General features: G+C 45.3%; 1 protein-coding gene across 2 annotated transcripts in view; it reads left to right on the top strand.

The window, feature by feature from the left end:
- Positions 1-25,333, top strand: part of STK32A (serine/threonine kinase 32A) — a 104,109-nt gene that overhangs the window by 62,810 nt on the left and 15,966 nt on the right. For both annotated transcript variants that reach the window (XM_075900288.1, XM_075900287.1), the window contains exons 8-9: positions 15,909-15,998; positions 22,591-22,688. In XM_075900288.1, the coding sequence (XP_075756403.1) occupies positions 15,909-15,998; positions 22,591-22,688 (188 nt within the window). The remainder of the gene's footprint in view (positions 1-15,908; positions 15,999-22,590; positions 22,689-25,333) is intronic.

Genomic DNA, 25,333 nt, shown 5'->3' with positions numbered 1-25,333 from the left:
GTAGGCTAGTTGACAGAGCACTGCTCCATTCTGGCAATTCTGATCGAATTGATTGTCCCTAGGTGACTGTTGCCAATGGTGACAGAGGCTACTTTGGCTTATGCAGCTTGAGCAGTGAAAGGCAGATAACCAGGCTTCATAGTGGCTTGCCCGCCTCTGCATTCTGAGCCAGTCTAATTATGACCCCCTAATAATTTTGTTCCCTTTTCTGAACCTTTTCCAATTCCAATATAGCTTTTTTGAGATGAGGCGATCACATCAGCACCCAGTATTCAAGATGTGGGTGTACCATGAATTTATAGAGAGGCAGCGTGATAGCTTCTGTCTTCTTATCTATCCCTTGCTAAATGATTCCCAACATTTCTGTTCGCTTTTTTTCATTGAGTGGATTTTTTCCAAGAATTATCCACAATGACTCCAAGATCTCTCTCATGAGTGGTAACAGCTAATCTAGATCCCATGATTCTATGTGTATAGTTGGGATTATGTTTTCCAATGTGCATTACTTCGCATTTATCAACATTGAATTTCATCTGCCATTTTGTTGCCCACTCACTCCATTTTCGGAGATCCTTTTGAAGCTCTTCACGGTCTGCTGTGGACTTAACTTTCTTGCACAATTTTGTATCATCTGTAAATTTTGCCACCTCCCTGATTACCCTTTCTCCAGATTATTTATGTTGAATATGTGTTGAATGGGATTGGTTCTAGTACAGACTCCTGCAGCACACCACTAGTTATGCCTCTCCATTCTGCAAACTGACCCTTTATTCCTGTCATTCGTTTCCTGTCTTTTAACCAGTTACCAACCCATAAGAGGACTTTCCCTGTTATCCCATAACATCTTACTTTAATTAAGAGTGAGGGATCTTGTCAAAGACTTTCTGGAAATCTAAATGCACTATATCCACTGGATCCCCCTTATCCATACGCTTATTGGCCCCCTCAAGGAATTCTGGTATTTTGGTGAGGCATGATTTCCCTTTACCGAAACCATGTTGATTCTTTCCCAACAAATTATATTAATCTATGGCTGCATCTAGATTGGCAAGATTTTGCGCAAAAGCAGATGCTCTTTACTGTACAAAATCAGTGGTTCTTGCGCAAATACTCTGACGCTCCCGCTCAGGGATAAGCCCTCTTGAGCAAGTATTCTTGTGCAAGAGGGCCAGAATAGACAGACAAGTTAATTTCGTGCACAAGAAAGCCCGATGACTAAAATGGCCATCGGAGCTTTCTTGCGCAAGAGAGTGTCTACACTGGCACGGATGCTTTTGCGCAAAAGCAAATCTTTTGCGCAAAGGCACATGCTAGTATAGACACGCTCTTGCGCAAATACTTTTAATGGAGAAACTTTTCCGTTAAAAGTATTTGCGCAAAATCATGCCAGTCTAGACGCAGCCTATGTGTCTAACAATTCTGTTCTTTATTATAGTTTCAACCAGTTTGCCCAGTACTGAAGTTAGATTTACCAGCCTGTAATTGCCAGGATCACCTCTATATCCCTTTTGCAAAATTGGCATCACATTAGCTATCCTCCAGGCATTCATGCAGAAGCTGATTTAAAAGATTACAAACCATAGTCAGTAATTTCACATCATAGTTCTTTCAGAACTCTGGTGAATGCCATCTGGTCCCAGTGACATTACTATTTAATTTATCAATTTGTTGCAAAACCTCCTCCAAAAACTATACCTGTGTCTACACTACCGCCGCGTTATGTCGACAGTAAGTTGACAGAACGTGGCAGTTTTGTCAACAGCTGTAAACATCCTTTTACGAGGAATAAAGCCTTTGTCGACATAGTTATGTCAACAAAAGGTGTGTGTAGACGCAGGGAGCCAGTTCTGTCCACAAAAAAGGCCTCCAGGAAGAAGTCCTGGTGGACAGTCTAGCCTTTACAGGTACAGCACATCTTTGGTTCCTGGCCACAGCCTCTTAAAGGCACAGGCACCCAGATAAGCCTTGTTGTCTGGCAGCTAGCCAGAGCAGCCATGCCAGCCATGGCCCAGCCTCAAGGTCCCCCTGGCCCTTCTCGGGACAGAGAGGAGGACCCACCCAGAGGCACCAAAAGGCGGGCACCAGCCTGGTCTGGCCCCGAAATAAAAAACCTGCTGGAGCTCTGGTCCTAGGAAGAAGTCCTGCAGTCCCTGCAAACACGCCGCAGGAATATGGACATTTATGAGCGCCCAGCCCAGGGACTGGCCACCAAAGGGCATCACCCCCGCACCATGGCACAAGTCAGGGCCAAGGTAAAGGAGCTGCGGCAGGGATATTCCGGGGCCCAGGACCAGAGCTCCCGCTCCGGGGCAGCCCCCGAGACCTGCCTTTACTATGAGGAGTTGGAGCAGAGCCTGGGTGGTGGGGAAGCCCAGACTCCACTGTGTGTGGTGGAGTCCGGGTTACCCCACCACATCGTGGACTGACCCTTCCTGAGGGAGGAAAACCAGGCAGGAGAGGCGGGAGAGCTGCACCAGGAGAAAGAGGAGGAAGAGGAAGCAGCAGACACCTAGACCCCAGAGGCCTCCCAGGCATCCGTGGACATCGGGGAGGGAACATCAGGTGAGTGCTTTGAGGGGTCACCACACACGGGCGGGTTGGCAGTGTGGAGGGCCAGCTAGCCCCATTGCCACCGTGGGGCCCCCGTGAGGCTTTCAGGCTGCTGCCCAATTCACACACGGTGTCATGTGTAACACCCCTGAGTCTCCTGTCCAAAGGAGAGCCTCTGACAGCCACAGCATGCCCTCGGGGACAGCAGGGGGTGCACACAGAGAGTGATCGTCTCCTCCTATTTTCCTCCACAGCCGGACCCTCTACCCAACAGGGGAGCACCACACCTGCCCCACCACCATCCCGGACCCGTGGCACCCACAGGCACCGGAGGGTCTACATGGACCTGCTAAGGGAGAACATTGAGGCCCTGCAGGACCTCAACAGGACCCTCCAGCAAAGGACGCAGGCAGAGGCCGAGTGGTGCACCAGGCTGCTGGACGAGCTGGTCCAGCAGCGCACGGAGATCTGTGCCACAATGAGGGAGCTCTTTGCCTCGCCTGCCCCTTTCACAGGCACCGCTTCTCCTGCACGCCAGGCCCCTACTCACCCTGCTCCTCCAGCCCCCTCTTCCCCCCTTCCCCCTCTTCCCTCCCTGCTCCTTCAGCTCCCCCTCCCCCCCAGCCCCTCCTGCTCCTGAGCCCTCACAGGCCCAAGAGCTGCCCCCCAGTCCTGCCCAGGTCAGGACTAGATCTCACTCCACCTGATCCTAAGACCCTGGCGATGCCAGGACAGAGGACGATGGCAGGACCCTGCGCTCAGGGAAGCAGCGGCCCTCTTGAACTTTCCTCCCCCCAGGTTTTCAGTCCCCTACCACCCCAGTTAAGGGACATTTGATTTATGTTACAAAGTCTTTATTTTTGACAGACACATTTATTGTGCGGATAAACAGGTGAACAGTTAAAAGAGAAAGTTTTGTTCAACAGTTCGTGCATTTTCTTTACTGCTAGTGTTTGTAATAAAGCAATTTTCTGTGTACAGAGAAAAGTGGGTCTTCTCTGTGTTCTGAATGGGAAGAGAGTGAGGGTAGTGGAGGGACAGGTAGGGGTGGGCTAGACTAACTCCCCCATAGGGGTGGCCCTTGGGAGGGTCAGTGGGCTCCTTCTGAGAATCCCTCCCTCAGGGCTTCTCGGATTTGGACACCAGCCTGGTGAGCCTGGCGGATGGCGGCCGTCTGGGGCTGCTGAAATGACCTGTCCTCACCATCAGCACCTGTCCCCAACCCCGACAGGAAGGCCTCCCCTTTCCTCTCCACCAGGTTGTGGAGGGCGCAACATGTGGCCACCACCTCCAGGATGTTGCGTTCCCCCATCTCCAGCTTTGTGAGGAGGCAACAGAGCCTCCCTTTCAGCCGGCCGAAGGCACATTCCACCTGCATGCGAGCCTGGCTAAGATGTGTGTTGAAAAGCTCCTTGCTCCCATCCAGGTGGCCGGTATAGAGCTTCATGAGCCACGGCATTCAGGGGGTAGGCCGCGTCGGCCACTATGCACGCTGGCATCTGCACGTCTCCGAGGGCGAGGTGTTGCAGGGGGAAAAACGTTCCTGCCTGCAACCTGCGGTACAGGTAGGAGTTCCTGAATATGCGGGCGTCATGTGCCCACCCCGACCACCCGACACAAAATATCTGTAAAGTGTCCCCGGTGGTCGCCGAGCGCCTGCAGCACCATGGAATAGTAGCCCTTCTGGTGTATAAACTGGGCTGTTCGATGGGGCAGTGTGTATCCCATCGAGGGCTCCTCTGCCGTTCGGGAATCCAAGGGTGGCAAACCCAGCGATGATGTTGTCCAGGTCCCCGAGACAGACGAGCCTCTTCAGCATCTCCGCATTGATGGCCCTCCCCACTTGCAGCAAGAGACAAATAGACAGACAGAAACCAGGGAGTTAGACAGGTTACCTAAGCGCTTGGGGGGGGGGGGGAACTTCCCTTGTCAGGATGCCCCTTCCCCCTCATCAGTGTTGGGGTGGCTGAGGAGCGGCCTCCAAGTGCCACTCCATCCCCCACTCCCTCTTGCCCTTGCCTGGCAGTCCCCCTTTCTCAGCTCCCCCACTCTGCAGAGCCTGTCCCTCGAGAGTGACTTACCTCCATCAAGATGGCCCCGACAGTAGACTTCCCCCGCCAAACTGATGCCCCACGGAGTGGTAACTGTCGGGTGTGGCCAGCTTCCACAGGGCAATTGCAACCCACTTCTGCAGGGGGGTGGCGGGCTGCAGGTGGGTGTCCTGGTGTTCCAGAGCAGGGGCGAGCCAGGCACACACCTCCAGGAATATGGCCTTTCGCATCCAGAAGTTGCGGAGCCAGTGTTCGTCGTCCCAGAGCTCCATGACGAACTGGTCCCACCAGTCGGAACTCATCTCGTGCCTTCAAATCTGCCTGTCCCAAAAAAGTTTGGGGGCAAGGGTCGAGCTCCTGCATCCCGGAGGAGGTTTTCCTCAGTGCTGTCCAGGTCTATATGGGACAGAGTCATGCAGACGCAGCAGAAGCTGCAGTATGCAGTGTGGGGCCATTGCCTGCCCAGGGGCAGCTCAGACTCCATGGCCAAATAAAAGGCGAAAAGAAAAAAACGAAAAAAAAAACCGCCCAGAAAATAAACTGCTGTGGTGTCCGAGGAAGCAGGGCAACCAAAGCAAAAACTGTAGCAGCTTTGCTTTCCCTCTAGGAGGTAGGCAAGCCAGAAGCAGAAGCAGAGCAACGGCTGTCCAGGGGGATCCCTTTAACCACACGTCTCTGCAAAGAGCATGCAGCGGTGCCTGGGCTTTAAGGCTGTCCTTGTGACTTTCCAGAAGCACTTCCGGGTGCTGCCTTTTGTTGACAGAGCGTCCGCCAGTCTGGATGCTCTTTGTCGACAAAGTGGATCGATTTTTCGATCCGCATAATGCAGTCTAGACACTCTTTGTCGACAGAAGCCTGTAGTCTAGATGTAGCCCTAAGGTTACCATTGAGGGAAAACCTTCCGGCACTGGTGTATGTGGTGAGCACACATACCTAACATGGAATGGACATGAGCAATACTGAAGAACACCAGTTACGGAAAATGTAACTGTCTTATTCTGTCAATTTTCTCCTGTGATTGTAGGGGGTGAAGTTTACTTCTGAGGAGCTGATGCTGTTATCCCCAATTGCAAGAGTGATGGAGTATTTTGATGTTGTGACCCAAGAGGTGTCAGTCTTATATGGCATTTGACTCTAAGGCTGTGTCTAGACTACATGCCTCTGTTGTCAGAGGCATGTATATTAGACACATAGGCAAAGTCAAATGAAGCCGCAATTTAAATGATCGCGGCTTCATTTAAATTTACATGGCTGCCGCGCTGAGCCGACAAACAGCTGATCAACTGTTTGTCCGCTCAGCGCACTAGTCTGGACGCTCCCCTGCCGACATCAAAGCCCTTTGTCGGCAGCCCCGTTATTCCTCGTGGGATGAGGTTTACCGGGACTGCCGACAAAGGGCTTTGATGTCGGCAGGGGAGCGTCCAGACTAGCGCGCTGAGCGGACAAACAGTTGATCAGCTGTTTGTCGGCTCAGCGCGGCAGCCATGTAAATTTAAATGAAGCCGTGATCATTTAAATCGCGGCTTCATTTGACTTTGCCAAAACAACAAATCTACATGGCTCCGTCGACGGAGCCATGTAGTTTAGACGTACCCTAAGTGCTGCCTTTGTTCTCTTGTTCCTCTTTTCCATACGCAGCCCACTTTATAGAGGTTTTTCCTTCTTTCTATGGAGAAGCTTCGGAGTGCCTGCCTCTCCTGATGAAACTGATGGTAATTAAAAATGATCACTACCCCCATAGGATTGGGCTTTATAGGGTCAAATTACCGAGAGGCATGAACATTAAATTCAGATCCAAAACTGGGTTAAATATTTCGCAGTAGAAAGTGGTGCTTGGAACTGGGATCATGTTCTGCTTGGCATTAAGATAACTGCGAACTTCCTTAATGTCTGTGCGATTGGGACTGATTTCTTGGCCCCATCTTGAGTTCAGTCTGAAATTGTAATTGGTTCAGGACGATGATGGATTTGTTCCGGAGTGTTCTTTTCTGGAGTTACTTCCTTAACTCCAGTGCCCACCTGATTTTCTGCTCTGTGGTTTCTCTCCCAGTGTTTGCTTCGCTATGGCAGCAGAGGTGTGTAATTCTATTCATGCGTGCAAAAAGCTTTTTACCTATAGCTTACATTTTTGTTTTCCCCTGAGCAATTGTTCTTGCAGCATCTGTATCTATATTTAGATTGGTTGATGTTGCTTGTTTTCCAGTGGCTCTTTTCGTTTGAGATGGAACTGCCTACTCTAGTTCCATCTCATGTTACTTTGCCGAATTTATGCCTGTGCTTTGTGGAGATAGTCTGAGGAAAACTTTGTCCTCTGCTCACAAATGTTCTTTCTGTTTTGGTGGTTTTAGTTCTTCCTTTAAGCATAGGGGTCAGATTTTAAAAGGTATCTGAGGGTATGTCTACACTTGCAGCCTAATTCGAACTTGGGCTGCAAATGTAGGCATTCGGAATTGCAAATCATGCCCAGGATTTAAATATCCCACGCTTGATTTGCATCTTCCCGGCCGGGTGCCATTTTTGAAATGTACAAGCCCGAAGTAACTGCCCACGTCTACACGCGGCAGTGAAATGGGCGTTTGAAATAAAGCTCTAGTTCGAATTACCTGTTAAACCTCATTGCATGAGGAATAACAGGTAGTTCGAAATAGGGCTTTATTTAGAACGCCCATTTCACTGCCGCATGTAGACGTGGGCAGTTACTTAGGGCTTGTACATTTCAAAAATGGCGCCTGGCCGGGAAGATGCAAATCAAGCGTGGGATATTTAAATCCTGGGCTTGATTTGCAATTCCGAATGCCTACATTTGCAGCCCTAGTTCGAATTAGGCTGTAAGTGTAGACATACCCTAAGTGCTTAAAGATGCAAATAGATGCTTCTGAAAGTCCCACTAGTCAGCTAACTTCTTCTTCAGGCAAATACTTATCTTTAAAAAATCTGGCCTTAAGTGTATTAATTTTGATTCTGCTTGCCATCTGTCTAGCTTTGGGCATCCATTCAGTGCAATGTAGGCCTTTAGCCAAACTGTACATCTGTGAAATATATTTCCATAACTAAACTCTACTTCCTCACTGAAAGGGATTAGTGTTTGGGTTACAAAGGGCAAAACTGTTTTTATTTATTTTAACCTTTAACTGGGCTAGGAAAGCCTTGACTATTCTGTAACTATCATTTGCTCTTTGTAGATAGGGCTTTCTTTTTCAGATTTCACTTATTCCTAATCAATGGAAATACCTATCATCACATTACACATTATCAATTTTCTTATTGGTGCTGAATTATACTAATTCCTCATCTCACATATGTGAAATCAGTAGATCCTAGCGTGAAACCAAGATCCTTTTCTGGTAACGCCAGTTTGGGATTTACCTGTAAGTTTCCAAGGTGAACTGTGCTGGCAAGCCATGAAGACAAATCTGATCTTTTAGTTTGGAGAGCTTTAAACATTTTGTTCACACTTAGGGTGTCTTAGCTCTGACATTTCCAGCAGCAGCCATAGATGGAAAGAACTGGCTGCAACTATTACACTGTAGCTACAGCCCTAGCCACACGTATTCAGGAGTGAATTGATACCGTTTATTATGTTATGGGGCCCTGCAACATTTTTGGCTTTCAGAACCCTGCTTCCAGCTTAGCATTCCAATCAATCTGAGCCCTTGAGAGGCTAAAAGTTTCCAGCAAACGTGTGATGTGTTTAAATGAATCCCTTCAAATAAATGATACGTCTAGAGAAGCATGGAATCTAGCTCAGAATCTCAAAGACTGAACTATAATAATAATAATAGCATCTATAATTCAAATATATTAATGTGATTTCTTACAAAGAGGAGATGAGAGTGGCAGGGAGAATAAAAGCTGACACAAGGATGCGAAAAGAATCAGGCATTTGTCTCATCTCTGCGTAGCTCCTCCTTCAAGTGCTCTCCAAGGATTCCGTGCTGGGGTGCTCTGGCTGATTTTAGAAGTTGGATCGGTACAGGCAACACATGTTCTGTCTGCTAATTAGTCAGCAACTGATAGATGTGCTCTGACATCTCAGTCATGTTCTTCCAGCAGTGCAGATGGCAGGCCAGAGGGACAATGGCTCCTTAAGCTTTGCTTTCTTCCATCAAAATCAAGCTGAACTGAAGTCTCTCAGTGTCCAGAAGGAAGTCTGTGCTTCTGTCAGCGCTAACCCTACAGATCACTTAGGCACTGAGTGTGGTGTGGCCTTCAGAGTGCTCTTAGCAGATAAGCTTTATTAGCAGATTGCTCTATAGCAATCTGTGCAGAGAACCATGTTCTCTAGTCCCAAGCCAGGCAGGCTGTCGGTGGAATGTGAAATACCTAAAGCTCCAGAAAGTGACTTTTTGGAGTTAAAAAGCTTCAGAAGGGGTAGCCAAGTTAGTCTGTAACAGGAAAAACTTAAAAACAACAAATAGTCCGGCAGCACTTTAAAGACTAACAAAACATGTAGATGGGATCATGAGTTTTCGTGGGAAAAATCCACTTCTTCAGATGACCAGAGTGTAATGAGTCCAGATCCAAGGATAAATAAGGGAAGGTAGGGGGGAGAAAAGGGAACGGGGAGGAAGAACAAGAGAGACAGTAAGTAGATAAAACTTAAAAAACTACAATTAGTCTAGTAGCACTTCAAAGACCTAACAAAACATGTAGATGGTGAGTAGATAGTTCTAGTAGTTACAGGAGTCTGTTAAGAACCATTAGCACTTCCATTGTTTGGTTGGTTGCCAACTCTGCACACACATCTATACTAACGATTTCATCACTGGACCCAATGACATCAGCCACCAAATCAAAGGCTCATTTAACTTCACATCCACTAATGTGATCTATACCATCAAATGCCAGCAATGCCCCACTGCCTCGTATATTGGCCAAAATGGACAATCTCTAGACTACAGGAAAGAATTCATGGACACAAATCAGATATCCAAAAAGGCAACACACAAAAACCTCTTGGAGAACACTTTAATCTTCCTGGACACTCATTAATGGATCTTCAAGTTGCAGTTTTGTTTCAGGCCAATTCCACAAGTCAAATACAAAGAGAAGGGTTGGAACTTAACTTCAATCACAAGTTTAATTCTTATGCCAATGGTCTAAACAGGGATACTGGATGGCTCACACACTATCTTCCACCTTTTAATAACTTAACCAACCAACCAATGGAGGTGTTAATGGTTCTTAACAGACTCCTGTAACTACTTGAACTATCTACTCACCATCTTCATGTTTTGTTAGTCTTTGAAGTGCTACTAGACTAATTGTTGTTTTTAAAGTTTTATCTACTCACTGTCTCTCTCTTTTTTTTCTCTCTCCCCCTTTTTCCCCTCCTCCCCGCCCTTCCCTTATTTATCCTTGGATCTGGACTCATTATACTCCGGTCATCTGAAGAAGTGGGTTTTGCCCACGAAAACTCATGATACCATCTACATGTTTTGTTAGTCTTTAAAGTTTTACTAGACTATTTGCTGTTTTTAAGGGTGGGTTTTTTTTTTTGAGTTATTCAGCAGTGTCCTCTCCTGTTGAAGATGGATATATTAACCCGTGATCTGTAACCCCATGCCCTTTATACTCAGGCACTGTTTGGAAGAAAGCTTATCTACCTTTCTTGCCTAATCTATTATTTGTATTACATCAGTGCAGAAAAAAGTATGCTGAGGATTCATAATATCAGGCACTGTTCACACACCTAACAAAAATATGGTCCCTTCCCCAAGGGGTTTGCAATCTAAGCTCTGTCAATTAAATAAGCTTAATGTTGTCCATTTAGGACTTCCTGTTGGATACTCATCTTCACTTTCCTCTGCTGAAGCTCTGATTTTGTTTCTATTTTCTTAGGGTATGTCTACACTACCCTCCTAATTCGAACTAGGAGGGTAATGTAGGCATACCGCACTTGCAAATGAAGCCCGGGATTTGAATTTCCCGGGTTTCATTTGCATAAGCCGGGCGCCGCCATTTTTAAATCCCGGCTAGTTCGAACCCCGTGCCGCGCGGCTACACGCGGCACGGAGTAGCTAGTTCGGATTAGGCTTCTAATCCGAACTAGCTGTACTCCTCATTCCACGAGGAGTACAGCTAGTTCGGATTAGAAGCCTAATCCTAACTAGCTACTCCGTGCCGCGTGTAGCCGCGCGGCACGGGGTTCGAACTAGCCGGGATTTAAAAATGGCGGCGCCCGGCTTATGCTTATGAAATTCAAATCCCGGGCTTCATTTGCAAGTGCGGTATGCCTACATTACCCCGCTAGTTTGAACTAGCGGGGTAGTGTAGACATACCCTTAGAGTCTAAACCTAGAAAGAATTGTTGTCTGACCTCTTGTATCACATAGGTCAGAGAATATCCACAAAAGAATTCCTAGAGTATATTATTTAGAAAAAATTATCCAGACTTGATTTAAAAATGGGGAGAACCCACCATGAACTTGGTTCATTACTCACCCTTTTTAAACAAATTTCACCTTATTTCCAGAGTGTTCATTAGCGTCAATTTCCAGCAATTGGATCGTATTATACCTTTTTCTGCTAGACAGATGATAATCTGGTCACCCTGAACCATTCTGTGGTAAGATAAATAGACCGAGCTCCTTGAGTCTATCACTGTAAGGCAGGTTTTCTAATTTTTTAATGATTCTCATGGATTTTTTTGAACATTTATTAAACAGTCATCTACCTAGAAGGTAATCTTAACTCATTACATGATCTTGAGAAAGTCTCTTATGCTCTGAGTTTTTGGTTTTTAATTTACCCAATAATCCACAGAGTATCTGTATCAAGTAGCTCTATTCTGGCTTCACAATAAATATTTAGCCAGGATCGTGGAGATGCATATAACACCATTTTGTGTCAGACGCTTCAGGGGGTAGCCAAATTAGTCTGCACAGGATAAACTTAAAAAATAACAAATGGTCTGGTAGCACTTTATAGACTAACAAAACATGTAGATGGTATCATGAGCACCGGTCATCTGAAGAAGTGGGCTGTGCCCATGAAACCTCATGATACCATCTTCATGTTTTGTTAGTCTGTAAAGTGCTACCAGACCATTTGTTGTTTAAGTTCATTTTGTATGTCAGGCAAGAAACTCATTATTAAGAGTCTCTCTTTTTGCTCTTTGTCACGTACCCACCCCCACCCGTGGGGTATATAGGATCAGGGTGCCCTCGGTGGCACGGAGGCTCCGATCCCGGGTTTGCTCTAGACCCACAAGTCACCGGGGAGAGGCTTATTCGTGTACCAAGGCCAGACCACAAGCATGGTAGCCTACCCCCCTACGAGCCACCTGTCCCTTTACCATGGCTAGCTGCTAACGGGCGATAGTCCGCTCCCGCTTTGGGCGTCCCTTCTTCCGTCACTCGCCAGAGTTCAGTAGTAAGAAGGAGAAAAAAAAAAAGGTCCCTCTCAATGTTCCGTCTTCTCGGCCTTATCGACAGTCAGTTTAGGTTGGGTAGGGAAACTTGGGCCCTCTCCCACTCCCGAGCTTCAGCCCCAGGACCCTAAGGTGAGGCTGTGCAGACCTTACCCGAATGATGAGCCACATGTTGGTCACTCACCACCCCTCTCGGGGGTGTTGGCGTCCTTCTCGACACCCCCGTCTTGGAACCACTTCCTACGGGGCTTAGATGCTCCTCCGTCGGATGTTTCCTCTGGATGTAGGAATAACCTGCTCCAACACCTGCGGTGACTGTCTCCGTTCTGGCGCCTGGGTTCCGGTCTCAGCTGCCTGGGCCTCTAGTGACACGCCTCCGGGGCCCTCCGCCCTCCCAGCAGCTTCCTTCCTGACCCCGGCATACCCAGCAGTTCCTGCGCTCCTGCTGGGCCCGGCGTGTCCGGTGGCTTCCGTGCTCCTGCTGGCCCCGTCAACTGAGCCGTCTTTTGAACATGGCATGTGACTCAGGGTGTATGTGCAACAGCGCCAAGGGGGGGCCATACCAGTCTGTTCCCGGGCCGGGAGTCTCCAGAGCATCCGTCCAGCTATGCATAGGTAATAAGGTTTGATTTCCTGAGCCCGTAATTCGGTGAATAGAGGTGGACGTTTTTACAGGGGTGGGTTGATCTCTGTGGTAAAGGAAGGGGAAGCAATTCAACAATCATTTTGTTTCAGTAAAGAGGCTGGGGAGTCTGTGAAGCAGAACCTCACTATGAAGCTTGCGCTTCCTGATGAAGACTCTATTGCTGTCAGGTGCTTAGCTCTATGTATCCCACTGAACTCTTTGGGGACTGATAGGTTCAGCATCTTTCAGGAGGTGCTTGAACTTAGTGGGAGTTGAGGGCACCCACACCCAGGACTTCACTGAAAGCCCTTAACAACCCACTGGGTGTCAAAAGGTGAAAATCACTGCAGTGAAGAGAGCCTTGCGGTGGGTGTTTGCACGAAGCAGCCATATGGAGTGTGCCTGAACAGCCCTTCTATGCTACAGGAAGGATGTTGGCTCAGACTCCACATAGGATGCTGTTTAAGTCTTGGCTTGACAAAGCCCTGGCCGGGTTGATTTAGTTGGGATTGGTCCTGCCTAGAGCAGGGGGCTGGACTTGATGACCGCCTGAGGTCTCTTCCAGCTCTATGGTTCTATGATTCTATGAAAAGGCTGCATAGCAGGAAGACTGTTGGGGGTAAGTTATATTGCCATATTTATGCCATTCTGATGGCCCCAGCAACACCTTCAAGTGATACAGGGGGCTGTGCTTGTTAGCTCAGGCTTCAGGAGATGCTCCCTTACTGCCCTGTGCTCCTTGCACACAGAGCAAATATTCAGGTTCTAGGTGGGTGCAGTGATTTCACCCTTAATGTATCTGCCTTCCTTATGCCATAGTGGCATTTAGGTTAGATAGCATGTGCTGTTGCTATTGTGGGGAGCAATATTACCTTAAAGTGCCCTTCTTTGGATTGAAGCAGCACAGCAGAAAATGGGCGGATTAATTTGCCTGCTCCATAATTATAGTTCCGAATTTAGCCAGGAGTCAGAAACGTACAAAGGGACTGCAAGAATACAAATGCATCAGAGATAGAAGAGGAGGTGGGTGGAAACAAAAGGAGGGGAACAGCCAGGTGAACAAATTCTTGGCAAGTACAAAACCCTTGTGTTAGGTTGCCTGAAATTTTAAACAACAAATTTTGCATGCCTTCTGCTGGGAAATCCGTGTTGCATGCCTTCTGCTGGGAAAGCCAATGTTGCCAAGATTAGAATGCTGAGATAAAAGGCTCAGGTCAGTACAGAATGAGTTCTCAGTAATAATAGTTACCCATTTACTAGCTTTAATACAATGGGTCAAATACAATCACCATAATAATTTTAACATATGACTTGTTTCTGACCAGAGAGCTGTGTGTTCCTGCCTCCTTGGGCAAGGTACTGCTGCTGCTCTCACTGAGAAGCCCACCCATTCCCTTTTGGGGGGGGGGGGGATCCTCCTCCCTTTTGAGAGGAGCAGTTTGATTTATTCACTCAAGCTAGAAGATGGTGATTCTATCCCTTTAACCTACAGGTCCCTATGCTCTGCTCACCAGTGACTGCCAGCCCTGGAGTTCCTGTATTGGTTTTCACTCACCTATAATTTTCTTGAACCCTCAGGAACAAGACAATTACAACCAACCACCTGCCTTCCTATCCCTCCAGAAGTTACCACCCTTCCTTTTTATTTACTTTTGTAGTTTTCAGGGGAATGGCTGTGACTATTTCCTGAGAAGTAACAATGAAATTGGCAATTGTGAGAGAGGAGAAAAACTTGGCCAATATTTCCCAGTGAGATTCCTCCATCCACAACCCCAACAGTAGATTTCACCACACTTAACAAACTTCCCAGTTTTACTGCTAAGATTTCATCAATAGAGAAATGTTTGGTGCAGTCCTAGCTACATCCTGCTGGAGCAAAATGTCAAGACATATTAAATACATGAGGCTATAAAAGGGCAAAGTTTTAGCTTGGCTAGAAGGTCAGTGCTCAAACATATGGAAACAGTGGAACTTTAAAGGAATGTTCTCTCAGAGTTTGCTGAAGACCCTAGAAATGTGCTACAATTCTGGCTGTGCCAGTTGACAGTCACTAGGATAGCGGAACAAGATCAGGAGAGGTGTGGGTAACATTCTTTCTTGGTAGTGTGAAACATCTTGGGTGTCTTCTTTGAGTGTGTAACACTGTTCTGAGGTCATACATTTCACCATCATATTGAAACATGACAACAAATTTGAGAGTCAAAGCCAGTAGGGACCATCAAATCATCTAATCAGACTTCCTGCACATTCCAGGCTACTAACCTCACTCAGTTACCCTTGCATATGAAACATGCCAAGAAATGAATTTACCTTGAATCAGGTCTCTTATTTGTAATGATTCAAGACAAAATGAAAAGGGGAGTCGTAAAGGCCCTTAATGTGGTTTGTTCTCCCATTTGTGGGAGTTACCTGTATGCATCAAGAAATACAAATGATTCCCATTAATATATTTATTTAGACTAGATTTGTAAAAGCATGAATAATTTCAAAATCAAAGGTGCTTCCCATATGAACGTGCTTAATAATCAGGCTGCCACATTCTGCCTTAGCTTTAGTTTTTGAGTAGTCTAATAAGGAGGTTCATCCAGAGCACATTACAGTACTCCAATGTTCCAGCTATTAAACTGGCTGGAATCATTCTATACTTGCATTTTACTCCAACTATAAATAAAAGAGCTTTGTGCACCTCTTGTTTAATAAAGTTTGGGGGCTTTGGGCTCACTTGGAAGAATTTTGTTCCCTATGAATTATACCTGATAAGTTGGATCCCCTTCTATACAAGCACTTCAGGGTCTCCAAGAAGGATCCTGGTTCAACTGAATGAGATGGCTGGACCATTTAAACACTGGGGCTGTGTCTACATTGGCCCGTATTCTGTAATAGGGATGCTAATGTAGCACTTTGGAATAGGCAAATCCGCGGGGGATTTAAATATCCCCCGCGGCATTTGCATTAACATGGCTGCCGCTTTTTTCCGGCTTGTAGATAAGCCGGAGAAAAGCGCCAATCTGGACGCGATCCTCCAGAAAATAAGCTCTTTTCCGGAGGATCTCTTATTCCTACTTGAAAGTACTTGAAAAATATAAGATGTATTTTGTTTCTTTTCAACAAGTGTTTTGCACTGAATGCCAAAAGGGATATTGTAAAAAAGGTTATGTTACAAATGAAACCCCATTTCCCCTCCAAACCTTCATACCATTTAAGAATGCATAAATCAGGTTACATCTGGGTTTTAAAATCTACTCATAGCACTAGAATTGAACACAAAATGGAAATGAATTATTTATTAACTCCAATTTCTTTTTTTCAGGACACGTGCACATCACGGATTTCAATATTGCTACCATACTAACTAAAGGGACGCAGGTCATCACTATCGCTGGCACAAAGCCATATATGGGTAAGAATTCCTAAAGACCTAGGCTACTTAAAGGGCCATTCTTTGTTTAATACCCATCCTTAATTCCAGGTTTTGAAGAATATAGGGAGACAGAAGTGAAATCCTTTCAGAAAATTATAACTCTTTCCATTCCCACCAGATAGGAATGCGGTGATTTTAAATGAGATGAGCCACAGATGGAAAAACAAAGATTTTTTTGTTTCATATCTGTGCAATATTTTCTCATACTGATTTAGAGCTGGGGCCCATGTCGTGATTAACTAACAAAAAAGGTGGGGAGCCAGGAAAAGTCTAATGGAAACATTAATTTCAGTTAAGCTATTGTCATGCTGCAAGGCCTTATTCAAATGTCTTGTGCCTGTGCCAGATGACTGTTAAATAAAATGGGATTTTTGTTGAGGCTCTCAAAGCATTTTACAAATTTTAGTCAAGCTTCATTCACTTCTTTGATATAGCTATTATATGTATCATTATCCTCATTTCACAGATGGATAAACTGAGGCACAGAGAGCTGTATTACCCTATGCTACGCTAGTGTAATGACTCAATCCTATAAAGGGCTGAACATCACTTGTGAGCCGAGAATGAGCTGAGTACCTTGCAGAACCTTTCTTGATTAAGGTTTAAAAAATCCATAGTGTTAATCTGGATTCAACAATTGTAATTGTTGAAACAGATTCTGGACACCGTGTATGAAGCAAGCAGAAGGGTTTGTTAACACACAGCGCTGGTGGAGTGTCACTTCGCTTCTTAGGCTTGGTGAACACTGCCAGACAATAGGTTACAACTAATTATATAGGATGCTTAGTGGGCAGATGAAGTGACTGGGGGAGAAGAGGGAGAATCCCAGACCCCTGGATAGGTGCTAATCTGCTAATCGTGAGGCAAAAGGAGAGCAATAATCTAAAGGTTACATAGTGTTTTCTGCCCATAGGTTACAGAATACCTTATATCTAGTTAAACAAGTATTTAAGAGCTACATAGTCCTGTTTTTTGTTTTTAAGTATTTAAACAAAGCAGACATCAATTATCAATTATGTGTTAGGTGGCGACGTGTCTGTCAGCTTCAGGAACGTATCTCTGCACGGAGGTGATCTATTGGTGATGCATCTGGGGATTAAAGCAGAGACATTAGGAGTACTTGACAATTGCGCATTTGTTCCTAGCACCATTGAATGTGTCATGTCCTGTCTCTCATCCTAGGTTGTTAGCTCTATGATGACCTTCCTGGGATGGGCTACGCGTGGGAGGAGGGGGAAGGTAACCATCGTATACTGTGTTAGTGTGCCAGTTCCAGACTTGAAATTTAGAATAGGGATTCTTAACAGAATATCATAGCCTGCCTCAGAAATTTTTACCCTACAGTAATGGCAACTGGAATTTGGCCTGTAGAACTTGCATGAGCTGCATAGATCAAACAGTATGTCAGGGAAAAATGCAGTGTCCCACATTTTGTAAATTTGTTGTAAATTACATTAGTGTGTAAGCCTGTGTAAGGAAGGGATGACTCAGGTTTCAGGTGTCCTTGCTGCTAACCCAGTGGTTTTCTACTACCCCAATAGCCTCTGATTAATGTTGCATTCCTTTGCAAATATAAAATTAAAAGGACATAGAAAATAGAAAATATGATGATAGCTCATGATACCATCTACATATTTTGTTAGTCTGGTAGCACTTTAAAAACTATTTGTTGTTTTTTAAGTTTTTCCTTTTACAGACTAACTTGGCTACCCCTTTGAAAGTTATAAAAAAGCTAGTATTTCTGCATAGTAGTAAATAGACATCAAAATAAAAATGCACAATGTTTATATATAGGGAGCATTACACAGATGCAAACATCACAGCCACGACTGTCAGGAAAGTAATGAGAATGGTTTTCAATCTCATTTTGAAAATCCCTTTTAAATTATTTACCCCGTTGATATGAATGGATTTGTGCCCATCTGTACCAAACAATCAGCCCAGCTGCAGTCTGGAAACTGAGGTGCACAAGGGAAAAAAGCTTGAAAACAAGCTAGAGGGGAAATAAGGGTCGGCAGGATGAGTCAGTTCCCTAGTGCATGACACATTTGTGCACTGACCTTCTGAACTTCCATGTGTTAAGTGTTACGCTCTTACTAGGAAAATGTGGTGCACATCTTTGGGTTCCCATTGTGCTGGTAGCTGGATCAGTTGCCATGGTGACAAAAGAAGAAGGGACACCATTTTTTTTTCTTCTGCCCTTGGTTAGGAGAAATTTTTGTGTCCAATTTTTGTGTACATTTGTTCTATGTGCATTCTATAGGGCAAAGGCGCTGATTTGGTTCAAAACTAGGTAAAGTAGCAGAGCTACCGTGTATATGAATGAGGAATGTTGCTGTCTTGTGGTAGGGCCACAAAGTAGATAATAGACTTGCTGCTACTACTAGCAACAATAGGAGCCCCAGTTTTTTGAAGGTAAAGGAGCTGTGCTGGTTTCCTAGGTGCATATGACATTGATACTGAAATGGTGTCGACGACACATGGTTTTACTTCAGTGGAGGCACACAAATCAGTGTATTCATGTCAGTCAGACTGAACATTTAAAACGTAACATGGAGGGTTGGCGGCGGGTATTCCTTGCCACAGATGGGATTCAGTTTCATGTGTGGATATTGCTAGGTTATCACTGTCACAGATGCTGTTTCTTTCTTCCTTTTAACGTTGCTCAGAGCAAACTTTTATGTCTTTGGAATGTGCCACATCACACCAATAGTACTTAGAGTATTGCACATTTTCCCCATGTGGAATGATATTCCAGCTGTCACTAAAAAAGCTACATCTATAACCTCCCTCTAAATCTCCACTACCTACTTGCCCACCTACACAAGTTTATATGTACAACGCAAAAATCCCCAATCTGTTTTTTAGACACGGCTTGTTTCCTCTACTAGTCTTGCTGCTGGAGAAGTTCCACCTATTGATTTTTTTTCCCCTGTCAGTAATGCAGAAAAGTATTATTTATGTCCCTTTTACTGCCAACCCAGAAAAATGCTTGGTTATTCAGAGACAAGAGGAGCCCAATTCTCATTTCACTTACATGTAAAGTTGCCAATCCTGTATTTCAAAAATAAGAGACTCTTTTCTCAGCACTCCTACCCCAACATTCCTCCCATTATCATCATCACCGTCATCGTCATCATCAACATCGATATTAAAGAGTACTCACAGGGTCACTGCTGCTTTTTGCAGTACTCAGCAACTCTGATCTTGTTGAGTGGGAGATAAAAAAAAATAAGGGACACCCCTTGGAGCCACTTGTATGGGCGAAGTTGGAGGGGTTATACTAGGGCAATGGAAGATGGTGCCAAAACCATGGCTGTAAGAACTAAAATGTGTCCATCAGTAAAATGAGCTGTAAATCTGATGAACAGTAACAATCATAAGAGCCGTCCCATCCATAAGACAGTTTGGGGAGGTAGCCCCAAACCTCTTGTGTTGGGGGGCCCTATTGCAGCCACCTCAACTGTCCTATGTCCTCATATCCTTCATGGTACAGAGCTGCTTTGCGTATTACCTGGAGAATGAGGCTCAGGGCAGCAGCAGGGTGTGAGGCCCCCTGCACTCACTGCAGCGGCAGGAGACACAGGAAGCAGAGCAAACCAGCAGCCTGCTCCGCTGCCCATCTCCCAGTTGGGTTGCTCCACTTCACCGTGGTGGTGGGAATGGGAGTGAGGAAGGGGTGCAGTGAGGACCAGAGGGGGCGGAACAGGGGCAGGAATGGGTGGGGTGGAGTGGCGCCTGGTATAGGAGGGGGTTTCTCAGGGACATACACCTGGGGAAGAGGGTGCCCTGTGCCCTCCTCCAGACAACCCTGACAGTCATTTGCAGCATTTCACTGCATATAGGGCTGCCAAGTGTCCAGTATTGGCCCGGACAGACTGGTATTGGTGGCCTCTGTCCGGTGAAAAAACCCCAGAAAATACCAGATGTTCTATACAGGAGAATTAAAGCATTATCTAAGGTTTCTCCCTTACTGCTGCTGTCCCTTCATAATTGATCCTTCACTCCATAGGAAGCTCCTTTTATTAGCATAACAGAGATGACTTTTCACCCTTCAGGTCACCTGACTCAGTGCTGTAATATTAAAAAAATACAAAAAAAAAGCCCCTCAGCTTTACCTCTGTTTAGTTTTATTCCTTTGTTAATGATCCTCCCCTCCCACACCTAAAAATGTCATTGCATTTTCCTTAATCTTTCGCATGGAGCTAATAAATTCAGGTCATCTTCTGACCCTGCCCTACTTCCTGTCAGGCAGGCAGCTTTACTCTATAGAAGTAATGGCTGTTGGGCCTGTGCCCAGATAGAGGTTATTCTCTGCTTTCCAGAAATGTAGCCAGCAGCATTATGTCTGTGTTTGTATCCACCAATAATTCAGAGTTTGCAATTTACCCCCGTAAGTTGTGGTTCTTCTAGACTGAAAGTGTTTTCGGATTCAGCTAAGGGAAAGAAGATGGCAAGGAGGAAATTAGCTGAACTTGAACTCAAATGAAAAAGGTTGACATAGCTCTAACTTGAGGGAATTTTCTGTGGTACACAAAAAGAGGCTAGCTGGGCCAGTGTTACTATTGAACTTCATAGAACAGGCTTCAGTTCCCTGCTCTGACACAGTCTTGCTTGGGGAAATCAGAGAGTCTTTTTATGCCTCAATTTTCCATATGTGAAATGGGAATAATAGCACTGCCCATTATATGCCTCAGAGGAGCTTCAGGTGTTGGGAGGACAGATATACTCAAATTAAGACATGATCTGATATTATGGCGATAGAAGTTATATAAGAAACTAAGATAGATTGAATCCCCATTCCCTAATCAGTTATCTAATATTAGGAAACTACTTTAACTCAATGAGTGGCATAATTCTTATGGGGTGGATCGATCCTGTAGCGATTGATCCACCTGCGGTCGATTTAACAAGTCTTGGAAAGACCCTTTAAATCAACCGCTGATCATTCTCCTGTGTACTCAAGCAGAACAAGATGCATAAGGGGAGTTGACAGGAGAGTTTTTTCTGTCTACCACCTGCAGCGTGGACCTCACGGTAAATAGATATAATCTATGTCAATTTGAGTTATGCTACTAATATATCTCAAATTGCATAAATTAGTTCTACCTGTCCTTATAGAGTAGACCTGCCCTTTGTAACATCAAATACATTAAATTATTTCTCTATTATACATTGAACATTTAAATAATGCTTTGTATTTCCCTGTCCAAGACTCTGAAAATTCTTAAATCCATTAAAGGATTAAATATCACAACACCCCTTTAGAGTAAGAAAATGGTAATCATTCTATTTTTCAGATGGGGAAAACTGAGGCAGAGAGGAGCTAAGTCGTGTTCAGGATCATAGAGCAAGTCAGCAACAGAGAATACTTCACACTAATCCTGACACTGATTATACTGTCCATATCATTAGACTTTAACACCCAAATATCAATTAGTGTAGGCACATATGAAAAGTTAGGTCAAACTATAAAATGACTCAGATGCTGATTCTAGGGCTGTAAGTGACTGTTCGTCTAGCTGACTATCAGATAAGCATAAGCTTATTGGATAGTCGACTAGTGGTGTAACTAGTCACTCCCTCCCCCCCTTGCTGCCTCTGTCAGAGTGAAGCAGCAAGTGGGGGCAGCAGGGGAGCAGGCTTAAAAGCCGGTTCCCCCCAGCATCATCTCTCTGTAGGGCAGGGGAGGTAGAGGCACAGTGGGAAACAGCACAAGCTGGGACTGAAGCAGTCTCTGCTCATGCTGGTTCTGCTGCGATTTGCTTTGAAATATACAAGAGGAGGCCCTGCAGGGAGAGTGGGGCCAGCAGGGCAGTCCACTGGGGCTCTTGTACATTTTAAAAGCTGAGGCGCTGCAGGGAGCACGGGGCCAGTGGGGAGTCCCCTGCTGGCTCTGTGCTCCCTGCGGGGCGTCTGCTTTCGAAATGTACAAGAGCCTCACTGGGGCTCTTGTACATTTCAAAGGCTCAGGCACGGGCCCCATGCTCCCTGCAGGGCTTCCGTGTATGAAATCCCATCAACTATTCGATTCGTTAATTAATCTAAATTTAATATCCCTAGCTGATTCCACACCAAAGTATAGTAATTTTCTAATGGATGTGAATTGGCCTCTAGTAATAATCCAACAGAAACTACAAATAGTAACACTGACATTATATAGAGCCTGTCATGTCATGAGCCTAAAGCAGTGTCTAAACATTGGCGTTTAACTTAGCCTTCCACCATGATTTTTGAAGTAGCTAAATCTTACTGTAGGTTATGAAACTGAGGCTGAGCGGTTAGGTGACTTCCCAAGGTCAAGAAGTATTTAGATTATGGGAATCCTAACCAAGCATTTACTATCATAGCTTGTTAAAACAAATCCAAATAGTCAAGTGAACGGCTGGGTCAAAGGGAATAAATTAAATATATATGGTAAATAGAACAGTGTGGAATTCCTTTTTTTACCTCAGGACTGAAACACTATATCATTAAACATTATATATATTCAGCTTATAACTGCTAAGGTAGTCAAGAATTACTATTTGAGACTGAAATAAAGCAAAACATTTTTTTCTGTATTTTTCAGCTCCTGAGATGTTTAACTCCACAAAAGCTACTGGCTATTCCTTTGCTGTTGACTGGTGGTCTTTAGGAATTACTGCCTATGAGCTACTTAGAGGCAGGGTATTGTACATACAGCTGCATTCATTGTTTGGGTTGTTTTGGGGGAGGGAGGGATTAACTCTTGCTGTTTTCAATACTGTTTTGTTTGTGTTTTTAAACATGGATAAAAAATATTGAGTTGAAATCTATAGACTCATAAGAATTCCAAAAGAAACCACGGCTGCACAGAATAATTCAGGGTGACAAGTTCTTTAAGGGTACGTCTAAACTACATGGCTCCGTCGACGGAGCCATGTAGATTTGTAGTTTTGGCAAAGGCAAATGAAGCCGCGATTTAAATGATCGCAGCTTCATTTAAATTTACATGGCTGCCGCGCTGAGCCGACAAACAGCTGATCAGCTGTTTGTCCGCTCAGCGCGCTAGTCTGGACACTCCCCTGCCGACATCAAAGCCCTTTGTCGGCAGCCCCATTATTCCTCGTGGGATGAGGTTTACTGGGGCTGCCCACAAAGGGCTTTGATGTTGCCAGGGGAGCGTCCAGACTAGCGCGCTGAGCAGACAAACAGCTGATCAGCTGTTTGTCGGCTCAGCATGGCAGCCATGTAAATTTAAATGAAGCCGCGATCATTTAAATCGCGGCTTCATTTGCCTTTGCCTATGTGTCTAATCTACATGCCTCTGACAACAGAGGCATGTAGTCTAGACACAGCCTAAGTGTCCAATGCCCTGTCAGTTAACATAAGTTAGGCAAAAAAAACCCTGGAGCCATCTAATTGATGGATAAGAATTCCAAAAGCAGGGATTGTAAAAGAGTTTAGTCTGAGCTCAGAACATGCAAGAAGAAATGTTTTTTTAAAAACAAATAATTTTGCTATTGCATTAAGACTCTGCCACCTGAGCAAACACGAACCACTGTGTGTGAATTATTAATACAACACTATTCATGCCCTGTCATGCCTCGGTCTTTGGCTGTAACTTACTTGCAAAGTTTGGTGTATGTTGGATAAGTTCTTTTAAACAATTTTGTAAAAAAGGTGGGCAAATTAAATGTTACTTAGAAGGGAATAAACTCTATTTTTCCAAGCAAAAAGATTACGTAACAGCTTGTAAGAATAAAAAAGCCCCCATCCCCACCTTCAGCCCCGCCTCTTCCCCGCCCCCACAGGGAGGCATGCCATGCTCAAGCTCCCTCTCCCAACAATGGGGAGAGGAGGGGAGCAGGTGGGCATGGGCCCGCCCCAGCGTCCCCAGTCCCGGGGAGGGCAGAGGGTGTGTTGAACGACTTGGCACAGTCCAGCCTCTTGAGTCTTGGAGCACTGGAAGAGGAAGGAGGGCACTCCACGCGGTGCAACCTCTCCAGCCCTGGGGAGGGAGGAGGAGAAGAGAGTAGCCTTCCCAGCCTCAGAGGAGGTCAGAGGGCATATGACATGACCCCAGCCTCGCCAGCCCTGGAGGAAGTCAGAGAGCACGCAGCATGGCCCCAGCCTGCCCAGCCCCAGAGGAGGGCATGCCGCGTGGTCTGACCTAGCCCTGTCTCTCCAGCCCCAGAGCGTGAGGAGGGCAGGCGCTGGGGGCCGCAACCCTCCGCCCCAGAATGCCTACTGCAGATGGAGTGTGGGCGGGGCTATGCCTGGTGATTTGGGAAGGCAGAGCCTTCCCCCGCCTTACATACTGGATGCCCATGATATTGCTGGATCAGAGAGCCCTGGCTGGCCAGGTTCAGAATCATAGCCCAGGCTGGGCTTGCGGTGGGGAGCCAAGCCCCATTTGGGCCAGTGCAGGGGACAATGTGTTTCATAGGAAGACTTGAGTTCCCCCACATGGTTGGCAACTAATCAGTATAATGCAGTGGTTTCCATGTATTAATTTCTATCTGCTCACATATTATTTAAAAAAACAACTTTATTTTCAAAATATTTTAATACAAATCTGGGAATTAAAAAAACCCTTGAAAAACAAAATTACACATCAGTCCTTCCCCGTATGCACACACTTTCCTTGTTAATTACAAGTTAAATGTTGAGATGCATGTAGTTGCATGTGCCAGATCAATGTGCAATTGGCCATTACATGCATCATTGCTGTGTGTTTTGCCTGCATGGTTGCACTTTTTTTTCCTGGAAAACTTAGACCTAGCACCTCCCAAATGCATTGATATGTCAAGGATGTTGCAAGAAGTAAAACACCCTCCTTGCCATGCATATGTATCCTAATGGCCTCTGGCCAGAATTTAGGTTGGCATCTGAAATGAAGGTGAAGAAGGGTCCATTTATTCTTATCTCTGCATTCACTATACATAAAGGAAACCCCTTCTGCAGTCTGAGCCATACCTGTGAAACTCAATTCAACTCCCTCTGCAATGAGGTGTTATTTTTCATATTGTCCTTTTCTCCCTTTCCTGATGTTGTTACCTTTCCAATGGAAAGAAGAAGGAGGAAAAAAATCACAAGCCTCTCTCTTGTCAATATCATCTCAAACTTGAGAAACAAACAGAAAATGCCATTTACCTTTAACAGAGAATGTTGAGAAAGTACTGTCCTTTGCTGAACCAGTAAATTAATTTCACTGATGGCCTTTTAAAGTACAAATGCTGGCTTTGCCAACGAAATACCAGCTGGGTGACAGCTATACCCTTTGCTATTCCTTCCTATTCATCTTGCTGTTCAAATGTCTCATTATTATTGTTTGTTATTATTTAGTCCTG

Source organism: Pelodiscus sinensis, chromosome 17 (genome assembly GCF_049634645.1).
Source record: "Pelodiscus sinensis isolate JC-2024 chromosome 17, ASM4963464v1, whole genome shotgun sequence".
Classification (NCBI taxonomy): domain Eukaryota; kingdom Metazoa; phylum Chordata; order Testudines; family Trionychidae; genus Pelodiscus; species Pelodiscus sinensis.
This window is presented reverse-complemented; position numbering and strand designations above follow the sequence as displayed.